The sequence below is a fragment of the Podarcis cretensis genome, assembly GCF_951804945.1.
Source record: "Podarcis cretensis genome assembly, chromosome: 6".
Taxonomy (NCBI): Eukaryota; Metazoa; Chordata; class Lepidosauria; order Squamata; family Lacertidae; genus Podarcis; species Podarcis cretensis.
In genome coordinates this window covers 74,741,225-74,754,953 of record NC_137175.1, presented here as the reverse complement: position 1 = coordinate 74,754,953, position 13,729 = coordinate 74,741,225, and the positions used below count along the sequence as shown (strand labels likewise).

At 43.5% G+C, this 13,729-nt stretch overlaps 1 protein-coding gene across 1 annotated transcript in view; it reads left to right on the top strand.

The window, feature by feature from the left end:
* TGFBR3 (transforming growth factor beta receptor 3) overlaps positions 1-13,729 on the top strand; it is a 137,629-nt gene that overhangs the window by 71,730 nt on the left and 52,170 nt on the right. Inside the window, exon 4 of the mRNA XM_079981301.1 lies at positions 7,879-8,016. Coding sequence (XP_079837427.1) covers positions 7,879-8,016 — 138 coding nt within the window. The remainder of the gene's footprint in view (positions 1-7,878; positions 8,017-13,729) is intronic.

The following is a 13,729-nucleotide window of genomic DNA, read 5'->3' as shown; positions in this document are numbered from 1 at the left end:
CAACCAATCCGAGGGCACCACTGAATGACACTAGGAGCACACCTTCAAAGAGGTTCCTAATCAGCTGACTGTCAGTTACAAGGGAGCACCTTTGAAGTCTCTGCATAGAGGGGAATGCTCCTAAAACAGCAGCATTTCCCCCTCTGCAGAGAAATGAGTTTGGATTCAAAGCCCTTTCAATGCAAACCACTTCTTCTGAAAAGAATTAAATGCTAGAGATAGTGCTTTGAATCCAAGCCACGTCCTCCAGTCCCAAAAGAGAGCTCTCTAGAGCAGGTGATCCCAGCTGATGGTTAGAACATCAGCTCTCCAGGACTCATTTCTTTGCACCTCCCCCAACCTGTCTTGATTGCCCCATATTGCAGTAGGCATGGCTGCCCACTGGCAGCCACGTTAACTGCAAAGCACGTCAACATTGTACGTTCTTAGATATGGACATCAAAAGATATGAATCCAGATCAGGTCATAATAATTTTTGGGTTCCAGTCATGCAGGTATGTTTGGGGATGCTAAGCTGTAGTTTGAGGGGATCAGGTTTTATTGTTTCCTTCCTCCTGCTTAATATATAGCCATGTCTCCTCGTACCAGTTTTGTAGTCTTTTCTATAGCTGGCTAAATTGGGACGCAGGTGTGCGCAGAAGGGATCATATGGTTACGGACCACTCCATCATGAACACATCACATCCTTTTCCTCTTGCGCCCAGAAGAGGAAACACAATCCACCTTGGCTACAGCTGTGTCTCAGCAGCTTAAAATGGTCGAGGGAATCCGCTTTTAAGATGATGGGATTGTACACAAACAGAGGTCAGCCCATAATTTTGGGCAAGTTGGCAGTTGTGTCCAAAAATAATTGCTAAGTGGTGTTCAAATAGCTACTTGTATTCATTATGACTGATGCCCATACTCCTTACTCCCTGCAGCACTGGGACAGTTCTCATGCATAGGGATTCTTGCTGTCCTGCAGCACCGCACATCTAATGGCCAGAGTGGGATACTGTAACTTATCAGCTTTGCCAGACCAAATGATGTGGGGAGCCAATAGTAGCCTGGCAGGATCCTCCACTTGCCCTTGCAAGGCCTCCTCCAGGTTTTAGGGGGCCTTTGACATAGTGCCCCTTGATGGTCACCCATCTCGGTTAGTGGAAATCTGCAGTAACAGCAACAGTGCACTAAGCACCACCAGGTAGATGGGTCTTAAACAGGTAAAGGACCCTTGACTGTTAAGTCTAGTCGCAGACGACTCTGGGGTTGCGGCACTTATCTCGCTTTACTGGCTGAGGGAGCCGGCATTTGTCCGCAGAGTTTTTCCAGGTCATGTGGCCAGCATGACTAAGCCGCTTCTGGCGCAGCGGAACACCGAAACCAGAGCAGCACACGGAAATGCCATTTACCTTCCCGCCACAGTGGTACTTATTTATCTACTTGCACTTTTTGGCGTGCTTTCGAACTGCTAGGTTGGCAGCAGCTGGGACCAAGCAACGGGAGCTCACCCCATCATGGGGATTCGAACCACTGACCTTCTGATCGGCAAGCCCAAGAGGCTCAGTGGTTTAGACCATCTTAATTTTTCACGGTGTCCCTAATGGAGGGCTGATTTGATTTTGGAAAATTAAAAGGGCAGTTAAGTCTCAGCACTTCTTGGCATGGAAAGCTGGAGAAATATATTTTAAACGGGGCCCAGAACATGCATTCTGGGCTCTGCTGAGGCAACTGGGGCCTTGGCACTAACTTAAGGTTGGCAGGTGTTGGCACAAGCTCTCCAATTGCTGTCTTTTGGATCTTGATTGCACACCTTCCTCTGGTCTCTCTCATATCCCCCCCCCCCCACTTCTCTTGACATTGATTTTGCACTGACCTCTTTGGAAAGGGACTTTTACAGCCTTGCCTCCGTGAGGCGCTAGTAATGTTTGTGTGAAATGCATCTCTCTTTTTTCAATTATTGTGGGGGAATAATTATCCTATCTTTTGCGTCTTCAATTTGCCATGGTGCAATTTGTCTATCCAATAGGCACTTGTCAAAATGTGGGTTTCTTCTTTCAGTAAACCATCTGTTTAAGGTTAAATGCAAATGCTATTCTTTCCACATATGGAAATTGCATTCACATCGTGGTACAATGTGTTGCTTGCTATACTGAAAGATACTTTTTTCTATAATTCTTTCAAGGCTAAACTATTGTTAGCAGTTCACTTTGCTGTTCCGTGACTGGTTTGGGGGAGGTTGCATGTGCTGGAAAGATGAACAGCGTGGGCAGGGACATGTACGTTTATGAGTCCTTTTGTTTGGCTTTGGGGTATTTTGTGTGTCTGAAAGAATCATCAGAGAATAATGGGATTTAGAAGAAAATGCACAGATACTTCATTGACATACCTTAACTCTGGAGGTTTCAGATTCTACTAAATATTTTTTTTAAAACCATAACCTGAAGCTCTACAGCAACAAAAATGTAACCCGATCCCAGAGCAGATTATAAGTACTGAATGCTGTTAATCTACCATCACCATCTAGATCTAAATCAGGGTTTCCCAAACTTGGGTCCCCAACTGTTTTTGGACTACAGTTCCCATCACCCCAACCACCGGTCCTGCTACCTAGGGATGATGGGAGTTGTAGTCCAAAAACAGCTTGGAGGCCCAAGTTTGGGAAAGCCTGATCTAAATGAATGGAACCAAAATTATTTGTGACACATTATATAATGCAGACATGAATTCAGGACATTATGTAAGTTCTGTAAACAGAACAATTTAGGGTAGTAAGGGTTAGCAGTTGATGCCCCTGGCCTAATGTAGCCATTTGGAAGGTGCTGCTAACCCTTTCCTCCATAGCCTGTCTTATTTCCTGTCTCCCTTCTAGGCTTCTTGAAATTGCTTGGAAGGAAAGGTCTTCCAACAGCTAGGGGGAGCACAACCATCCTTTTAGCTGTTTCCAAACTGGGATTTTGTGGGAGTCTATGGGTTTATAGGAAAAGAAAAATAGTAATCAGTTGAAGAAGAGGGACCACAACTATTAAAGGTGCAGGAGACCTGCTGCACGCACTCTCTCTCTCTCTCCCTAGGCAAAGCCAACCTTTCTGCTCCCAGTTGAAGCTTCTGGATGGCTACATGCACCATCAGTTTTCTTTTTTAATCAGTTGGCAGCATAGAGAACCTGTGAAGCAGACCCATATAAACTACTGTTGTTGCATCTTTCACACTTGAGAAGATAAAACCATGCTATGGTTGTTGCCCATTTATTTATTATGTAATTGTTCACCTTTCAGCAGCTCTGTCCAGTATAAAATAGTACACTTGCAGGTTATGAGGGCAAAAACGTGTGACTGAACAAACAACAATAAAAAGAAGAGCTGAATAAATAACTTATTAAGAGCAATCATTGTGAAAAATCTAATGTATAGCTAAATTAAAAGTCAGTAGTTGGAGAAGCTAGGACCAAAGCCAGCCCCTGAAAACCAGCTTCCTCCCAACTCTCAAGTTACAAATTGAAAAGGAAAGAGAGAGCCATGGAGAATGGCATGGGGCTTATGAATATAGAAATGATATATTGGCAGTATGTATGTTTTATTATGAGTTGTGGCGTAGCAAACTTGTGACAGAGGAGGTGGCATCGGTGAAATTGTTGCCAAAGTGTGACAAGACAGGGTTTGAAAGGCGTTGAAGAAGTGTGGCAGACTTTATGAATATGCCCTTCAGATTTATTAATTTTTATCACAACTCCCATCATCCCTGACCATTTGCTAGGGCTGATGGGAATTGCAGTTTAAAACATCTGGAGAGTACTATGCCGGGGAAGGCAATTTTAGAGACTTTCCCAGAAAGCATTGCAATTGATTAACTTTCTGTTTGGCAACCCGAACAGCTACTTAAATTTATAAAATGCTTATATAGTGGTGCCCCGCAAGACGAACGCCTCGCAAGACGGAAAACCCGCTAGACGAAAGGGTTTTCCGTTTTGGAGGCGCTTCGCAAAACGAATTTCCCTATGGGCTTGCTTCGCAAGACGAAAATGTTTTGCGAGTTCCTGTGGGGTTTCCCCCCCCCCCCCTTTTCCTAAGCCCTAAGCCGCTTATCAGCTGATCCGCTGATAAGCCACTTATCAGCTGATCCGCTAAAAGCCGCTAAACCGCTAATAGCGCTAATCCGCTAAGCTGTCAATGGGCTTGCTTCGCAAGATGAAAAAACCGCTATACGAAGAGCCTCACGGAATGGATTAATTTCGTCTTGCGAGGCACCACTGTATTTTCAAGACATATAGTGTTGTAGTAGTTTTGTGATCTGAAGATACAAAGCAAAAAAAGTGCATTCATCTTGAAAGTCCATTTTCTCTCTTAATGCTTTTCTGAACAGCTGCCTCAATATGGGTACTGTAACTTGATATATTTTTGCCCTGGTTTATTAGCACAAATTTGTAATGGTTGTTTTGGAAAAAAATGTGCTGAAAATTAATCTGGATCCCTTCACACTACAGTGGTTAGTTCAGCATTACAAAACCTTGAGCATTAACTTTCATAACGGTCTTTGTAAACGTGTGATTTGAGGCCTTAAAGTCAGCAAAACCAAATTATACTTCAACAGTGCTTTCTTCTTTGATCATTTTTCAATATCTGTGCCCCCAGACTGTTCCTATAATACAAATTACTTTGCCAGAATAATGGGGCACGAGCCCATTGGTCTGTTTTTGTAGTTTGGTTGCTGTGGTGATCCTCAGCCTTCCATAAAAACTGGTATCTCCAGGGAAACTGAAAGTTTGCAGCTGTCTTTACCTCCTTGATATTGTATGTGTCTGCAACGCTCTTTCGAAAGAGTCTTAATAACTGCAGAGGCATACAAAGCCTATATTGAAAGATTATTCACTTGATAATGCCCATTTTTCATGTGCTGGATGTATTAGTTACAAAATGCTCTCAGTGAACTCTATAACATTCTCTCACAACTAGGCCTTTCTCTTTCTTATTGACTGCTATATCTATAGTGGAAAAGAGGAAACAAGTGTTTTCTGAAACTTCCATTTCCATCTTAACCAAAACTACAGTAGTACCTCGGGTAAAGTACTTAATTCGTTCCGGAGGTCCGTTCTTAACCTGAAACTGTTCTTAACCTGAAGCACACTTTAGCTAATGGGGCCTCCTGCTGCCACTGTGCTGCCGGAGCACGATTTCTGTTCTCATCCTGAAGCAAAGTTCTTAACCTGAAGCACTATTTCTGGGTTATCAGAGTCTGTAACCTGAAGCGTATGTAACCCGAGGTACCACTGTACTTGTATCATCCTTTGAATAATGGTGCATGTGGGTTTTGGTTGTTTTGTAAGCACATATTATTGATGTTTTCCTGTTCGGTGCATCTTCAGAATACAGGCGATGGATTGCATGATAGCTGGCCTAAGTCACTGTGCCGCCTGAGGCAGGGAAGTCTCCGGCTTCTTCCCTGACCTTCCTTTTTGAATTGCTTTGCCAGTACATTAGCAGTGGCAATGCTGGCAGTCCCAGACTTAGGCCATCTTCTCTCTTAGTGTCCTTTCCCAGAAGGAAGCAGTGTGGGAAGATAGCCCTAAAAAGTGCCTGTGCTGTCACAACAGTGGGTGGCAGAGATAAGGGACGAGGAGAGGGAGTGTGTGACCCTGCAAGGAGGCTAGGCTTGTTCACATAGCATTAAACCAAGGCTAGCTAATGTGGTTCCCTCCAAATGGACTCAACTCCCATCATCCCTGACCATTTCTCTTGCTGTCTGGGGCTGGTAGTTGGAGTCTCAAACATCTGGAAGGTACCATATTGGCTATCTCTGCACTAACTGGTGGTATAACCTTTCATCTCAAATGTCATTCCCAGTGGAATCACAGACACTTCCTGTACCTTTAGGTTGCTCAATTTCCCTCTTTTTCATGGCCACTGTCACCTGGTGTGTGCTTGATTTTTTAAGAGAAGTGAGAAGGAAGTTAGATTATCTTGTTTATACAGCTCTTGAAGGAAATATATTAGCACGTTGTGGGGTGGGGGAAGAGAATTTGGAAAAATATGCCCAGTATTCCAAACATTGATAAGTTCAAGCCAGAAAACTATGATTGCCCACTTAAAATGAAGGAAGAGGTTTTAGGATAATGGTTAAACTGAAGTATTATTTACTGCTGAGCAGGTGTCTTTCTAAGTTTGCCCGAACACTGTCGCAAGATCCAAAATATCTCATCTCTTTCCTGGAATTGTTTTCATTAGCAGACCTCATCCTGAGCTTGCTAGACTTCTCCAAGACTCCTTCCCTAAAGGCTGTTCAGCCCACACACCAGGCTTTGCAACGGAGAATCGCTCTTGCCTATTCCTCCAATGGGCTCACAAGGCTTGTGCCTCTGTGGGCTGCCCAGGGCCCATACATCCAAAATCTCCAAACCTGCCAACAGAAGACTGTTAACAGCAAATTTAGAAATGATGGGGACCATATGGCAACTGAGCTCTGAGGAGCCAGGAACCCTGGTGGCTTTAGGATGGTGGCTTTTCCCAGCAGTGCAGAACAGCTAATAATGACATTGTGACTACACTTATCTGTGGGGGTCAGGGGGTGTAGTATTGAATTGTCAGTGGCTTTGGAATTGCTGTGCAGACTGGGTTATTTGAAGTGAAAATGGGCACTCTGCTGAGGGTTCGGTCCTCCCAGTCAGAAACAGGTTTCCAACTTCCCTGCCTTTTATGAGGATTAGGCTCAGGAATGCAAAACTGTGAACTTGGAAATTAGGGTTCAAATTCCACCTTGGTTCTGAACTCAGTAGGTGGCCTTAAGCATGCCTCTGCCACAACTCTACCCCATCTGTGAGTGATAAGGGTGTTCACACGTTACGTTTAAAGAGTATACAAGCGGTGTACTCAATAGTTGAGCTGCACAAATCAGCGAGCGTACACTACGCTCTTTTATGCAAACAGTTGACCTGTGTTCAGTGTGAAGAAGTCTAGAGTTGATTTTTCGCCAGTCCTCTGGGCCCAAACCAACCACAGGGAGAGGGCCAGGCAAGCAGAGGGTGCTTCTCCATTCCCTTGCTTCTGTCACTGCCAGGGCTGCCATACATCCGGGTTTTGAGATCCAAGAAAAGCCCCCAAATGTGTGTTTTTGGGGGGAGATGTTCCCCCCAAAAAGCTCAATAACTTTAAACAACAACCCTAATCACTGCCCACTTCTTTGGAGAAGGTGGTTGCAGGCAGCAACAGTAACGAGGAGGAGCAAAGTTAGGGGGCTCTGGGAATTGGCACTTGGTCCCCTGCCCAGCAGATGCCCATGGCTGGCCATACCATCAAACAGAGCCATCTTAGGCTGCTGATTTTGGGTTTTCTTATAAGAGCAGCGAATTGCTGCTAATAATAATAATAATAATAGATAGTTGTTGTGTTGGTTGTTATTAGCAACAGACACTGTTATTTTACTGCCAGGGAGGTGGAGAGGAACTTGTGGGGTTGTGTGTTTCAGGTGCCAAAATAACTTGACCAGATTTGAGTCCTGTGTGCCTACTTTGAGTTTGTGTGCATGAATTTTTTTTGCTCTGCCACAGATAGCAAAATTCCTTGAGATGGCTCTGCAGATGTACACTATTGCTAACCCCTCACCCCAGCCCTGGCAGTGCCTAGGATGTTACTATGTCAAATTTCACATCAGTCATGAACTGAGCAGGTGGGCTTAAGCACATTCCTTTTCCTCAGTCCCATCTGTAACATAAAAAATCATCATCATCATCACCATCATCATCATCTTATCAACTTGTCTGTGTATACGGATTACTGAGAAAATGTACACAAAGCACTTGAAATGTTAAAGAGGCACTATATAAATCCTAAATATTAATTTTTTTTGAATATTTATCAAATAATAGCCACATTTTAATTGGTTGGTGTGTATTTGTGTTTTTTACAGGTCACCCTACATTTGAATCCAATTTCTTCAATTCATATTCACCAGAGGCCATTGGCATTCATACTGAACTCTCCCGTTCCCTTGGTATGGAAGGTGAAAACAGAAAGACTTGCCCCAGAGATTTCAAGGTTTTTCACTGTAAGTATTGGGAGCTTCATGAAGCTTTGTAGCCACTTCATAATGGACCCTACTCAGTTAGCTGGTACTCCTTTCGAAGAAGGGGAAGGGAAAGTCATGTCGATAGAAAGAAATGTTAACTAGTTATCAGGTTTCAGAACAAAGGCTCTTGGGAGCAGTTAGGTGGCTTGTGGAAGCAATTTGAGTTCTCTCCAGTTATTTATTTGAACTTTTGTTTAAAATGGGGTTTATGGCATTGCCCTTAATGTGTGATCATCAACTCTAGTGGGCTTCCTATTCTAAGAGGCTGTGTGGCCTTGTGACAGATCATAAGCCCTGGAAGGCATGATAGGAGCAATGCCAAACGCAAGAGCAAGGAAGAAAATGTTTACTAACAAACAACTTGCTTTCTGTGTGGTCTGCAACCAAATCTCTAATCACTTTGAGACGAGCCTCTTGGTGCACAGTGCAAAGTCTTTATTATTATTATTTGAGGTTTTGTTAAAGGTACAAAAAACTAGGCCCAGGATGAAGTCATGTATGTGCTTCTCAAATACTGGCATGTTGCTCCTGGAGAAAGATCCAGCTATTACCTACTGTTTTGTAAATCACTCCTTCACAGTTTGCCAGGACATTCAAATTTGCTGTTTGTAAAGCTGAGCAGACTGGTTGTTTGGATTGCATTTTTAGGCTATGATATCATGTCTCATGGTGTGTCCTTAAAGCTTCACTATTTAACATCCTAATTTCAGAAATAAACATTACTGTTGCTGGTTGTAGAACAATTGCATGGGGTCCAGTCCTGCTTTATAAAGCACAGCCCACAACATTAAATAGGGCAAGCGATGTTCATCCTGAATTGGAATGGGAGAGAGTGAGTGTTCTCAAATTGCATCTGGAACCCAGAGGACAATCCAGAATGTATTAATGAGAACAAATGTTATTACCACATGTACTAAACTCATTGGAATGCAGTTTATAGTGTAGTATTACACTATTCCTGCTTTGAGCATGTGGGACAGAAAACTCTGGTTCGGGGCATCTAATCTGGAAGAAGAGTTGTGAAGTGGATATTGTCTTGTGAGCTGAGCCTGAGACCCAGCCCAAATATTGGAGGGGCAGGGGGGATCACATCGCTCAGTCCTTCTGGTGCTATACTACAGGATTCAAAGATCAGTTTAGTGCCCTGTGTATCTTGGCCCTGAGATGGCCATTTGATCCAGAAGTGAAGTATTCTGTAAGTTTTTGTTTCTCGCATCTTTCCCTTTTCCCAATATTAAGTTCAGTTTACTACACACTTCTGTGTCAGTTTGCAAAATACACGTGTGAATAATATGTGTGGCCAGTTCTGAAACACATTTCTCCTTACTAGCCAGAGTGTTCAGAAATGTCTACCCTCAGGCTGGATTGTGTTGCCCTCACAGTTCCTCCAATGTCTAGGATGCAGAATTATTCAAGCTTACTCTGACCCTTGTACTGAATATTTTCTTGCTTGATTGCCAGACTTTCCATGCCACTACATCCTGGAAAACATAGTATTTTGAATACTTGCACGTTCCTGGTTTGTTTTATTTTTTTAATTTTGAAAAAAAGTCCATTGTTTATAAAGAGAAATATGTGTGTCTTACATGATGTACTAATGTCAGAATTATTGTGTCTGTCTCTATGGAAGAATTTAGCTGGATGATTCATAGACTTTCTGGCTTCTCTTGCTAATGTAGAAGGACATTGCTTTTTCATTCAAAAACGTGAAGAGGTTATTTTCCATCAAAAACTCAATATTTTGAGATGAAGCTTCTAATAGAAAGATGATGAACTAAAAGGACCTATACTTTAAGAATTGAAAGAAAGGCATTCTGGAGCAACTGGCAGCCAAATTAAAAACTTTCAGTTAAGTTGCCACATAACAGTATGAGAACTGTCTTAGTGGAAAGCCAGTCTCAGAGGCCATCTGGGTACCTCTCACGAACCTCTCAGCTAGCTTCTCCCGTATTTTGTCTCTAGCATCAAATAATCAGAGAAATCAGCTTTGAACGTGGAAATTCCATTTTTTGGTTATTAATAGCAATTAAATGATACCGTGTTCAAAGCCCTTCACATGCATATGTAAGGTACTGTGGCCTGGTTTTCAATGAGATGGTCAAACCTGTTTCTGGATGAAATTGTTCCAAACTGCAGGTGGGGGCTCACATAGCCATGTGATCATCTCACTAAAAAAACAAAACCCTTTCACATAGATTAGGGCTGTCATACATCCAGAATCTCTTGGACATAACCAGGATTCACCTGTTGGAAATGGCGTCTGGGGAAACCTGGGCATATGGCAACCTGGAAGTGTTGGTTTTTTGGGGCGAATTTCCTAAAAGAATATCTCAAAAATTTCAATTTATTTTTGGAGATTTTTGGGAGGGGGGGCGGGGGAGCTCAACAATTTTTGTATCCAGATGGCAACCGTAACAGAGATGACAAGAAAAATGGCTCTAGCTAGCCTTTTCCCTCCCACAATGGTTTTCTGAGTGCAGGAATTTAGGGAGCCTTGTTTGGTCCTGCTCAAAGAGAATACAGTGGTACCTCAGGTTACATACGCTTCAGGTTACAGACTCCTCTAACCCAGAAATAGTACCTTGGGTTAAGAACTTTGCTTCAGGATGAGAACACAAATCGTGCTCTGGCGGCGCGGAGGCAGCAGGAGGCCCCATTAGCTAAAGTGGTGCTTCAGGTTAAGAACAGTTTCAGGTTAAGAACGGGCCTCCGGAACAAATTAAGTACTTAACCCGAGGTACCACTGTATATGTAATTCCTCCGTTAGCGATATTGCAAATCGTATCTTTGATTTTTCAGCGACATTAGTTCTTATACATATTTTATTTGTATTTTTATCACCCATGCTCATAAAATCTTTCTCGGGCGCTTATTATCCCTTTTGTGCGTCCTCTGTGAATAGACAATGTTGAAGAGGACTGACTAGAACTACAGCCTGTCGACAACTGTCCTTTTGAATGTGATTCACGAGGGAACAAATTCATAATGATTTTGGAGGATTTTTAAAACCTGTTTTGCATTGAAAAAAACTGGTATGTGCTTTAGGTTCGTTCCTTCCCCTCCACAGCCCCTCACATCTTGTTAGGAAGTGAGTTATGTTCTCCTCTACTAGGGGGATTAATTTAATAGCAGGAGTAAATCACTGTGAAGGGTAGATTGTTTGAGGTCTTTGGTGACTTGTTCATTCAAGCAGTGCTGGAAATGAAACACACGCACACATACATACAATCCAAATTGGGGCGCATAGGATTTCAGCTTTAGCCTTATAGGAACCTAGGGGGACTTATTTCTGGGTAGAAATGCATAGGATTGTACTAGTTCACATGACAGAACACTGTTCCATGACAAAACACTTTGTTCCATGCTGCCTGTTCACCTACTCCAGGGGTCAGCAACCCGCGGCTCCGGAGCCGCATGTGGCTCTTTTACACCTTTGCTCCGGGGCGGATACTAGCGAGGGGAGGAGGCACGTTGTGCGCCCCGACACTCCCCACTGTGGCGGGCACTGTACTGGCTGTGACGTCACATGGGGGCGGTGCGTGCGTTAGTCATGCACTGTCCCGACGTCACCTGCCCGCCCGCCCGCCCGCTACATTGAAAGGGGGCATGTACGCTGGTCACTGTTTTGAAGGGGAGTGAAGAACACACACACAAAAAAGGTAACTTGTTAATTCAACGTTTATTTCTATGAGGAGGAGTAATTCTGAGGGGTCAAACAAAGAAATAATAAAAAAGTGACAAAAAAGTTATTTTTATAATGACGAGTTTTGCGGCTCCCAGTTTTTTTTTCTTCGGAAACGGGTCCAAGTGGCTCTTTTTGTCTTAAAGGTTGCAGACCCCTGACCTACTCCATTCCTGTAGAAATTACCACTTGGAATGGGGAAATATCATTCATATTTGAGCATGGAATCACCTGATCCCTGTAAATGGGATCCTGCTTGAAAGTAGGGTTTGGATCACAGGGTTTATATGCCTCTATGGAACATCTTTCAGAGCCTTCTGGAATTTTGCCAGTTTCTGCCTTATTTCTTCCTTGAATTTGCTTTCTTGGACTTGACTATACAGCTGCAAATAAAACGTTTTGTGTTGTAAAGTGCAATATACAAATGTGACACTAGATGGCGACAGTGAGCTATGGCAAATTCAATGTATTTTTCAAAACATTTTTTAGAAAAGCATTTTCACAGCGTTCTTTTAATATGTGTGTAGATTCCACCTTACTTTCCAAATCTCACTTGGAGCAGAGGTGGATGTAAGTGTGTAAGTCTAATCTGAATAGACCTACTGTAAACACTGGGAATGCATGGCCAAACTGAATAAGCCTCTGCTGTTCCCATGTACCACTTTAACCACGCAACCTGACCCTTTGCCAGATTAAGGATCTATAATGTACTGCATTCACATACCCATAGGAGGCCAGTGTTCTGGCTTCTCATCCAGCTGTGGCAGATTTCTTCGCCGTTTAGCATTTCAGTTAAAAGAAAAGTCTTTGCACAAGGAGGAAAACAATTAAACATCTGATGCAAAGTGGTTTCATTAGCGGTGCCCTTAAACCCTAGAGATACTCAAAGGCAATAGGGGAGAAAGCCATTCCTTTCCCCCTCGCAGGTTTTAAATATCTCCAACCTGCTGTTCCGTCCTGGAGGGTAAGGGAAATCCCAGCCGCACTAATTGCTAATTCCTCTCCCTCCTTTTTTCCCCCCGCTTCAAGCAAGTTTCCGCATGAAGGTATTGGCAGGAAGCCATGTTTTTTTATTTTTTATTCTAGTGTCGAAGAGGTGGCCTTTGCAGGTGTTACTCAGCTGGTGGAAACTTTTGCTTCAGGAGGTAGCCCTTTGACTTTCATGGCTCGAGATCTTTCCTGCTGGAATGCGGCTGTTTGTTATGGAAACTACAATGAATCTTCCTTAGATACTTCATGCAGTCCGTGGCCACAGAGACATTAGTGGGTTTAAACATTCAGCAGAGGGCATGTGCAATGGTTTACTATTTTGAACATTCTTGACACAAAGCCAGCGATATTTATTCAAAGGCCTTTATAGAACACCCTTCCCCCTATGGGATCAGGGCAGGTTACACGCAGCCCAACACAATTAAGCCATCCCCAAAGGTTCCTCCATCCCCAAAGGTTGTGCAAAAAAGTGCACCTTGACCTGACATCAAAATGTAGACAGCGGACGCTTGGGTTGCAAACGTGATCCCCGCGGGAGGCAAGTTTGCAACCCGCAATGCTGTGTCTGCATGCATGGGTCGCGATTCGGTGTTTCTGCACATGCACAAAGTGTGATTTAGCACTTCTGCGTGAGCACCAAAACCTGGAAGTAACCCATTCCGGTACTTCTGGGTTTGGCGTGGTGCGCAACCCAGAAACACGCAAGCTGAGTAACCCGAGGTATGACTGTACAGAGACAAGATGCACCTAGGAGGGGAGGGCTTTCCAGAATTTGGGGACCTCCAAATTCTGTCTCTCTCTTACACCCCCCCCCCACATTAGGTTCATATATGTTGTAGGCCTGAGGACTGTGATGCAAGTTCCACCTCATTGAGGTGGGATTCATGAGCATCTCTGCCATACCCAGAATTCTGGATCAGGGCATTTGGCTGCATCTTATTCCTTGCTCATGAGTATTGAGGTTATGTACAAAGGCTTTTTCAGGGTTGGGTCCCTCAGGATGCAGCCCTTTGAGAGGTG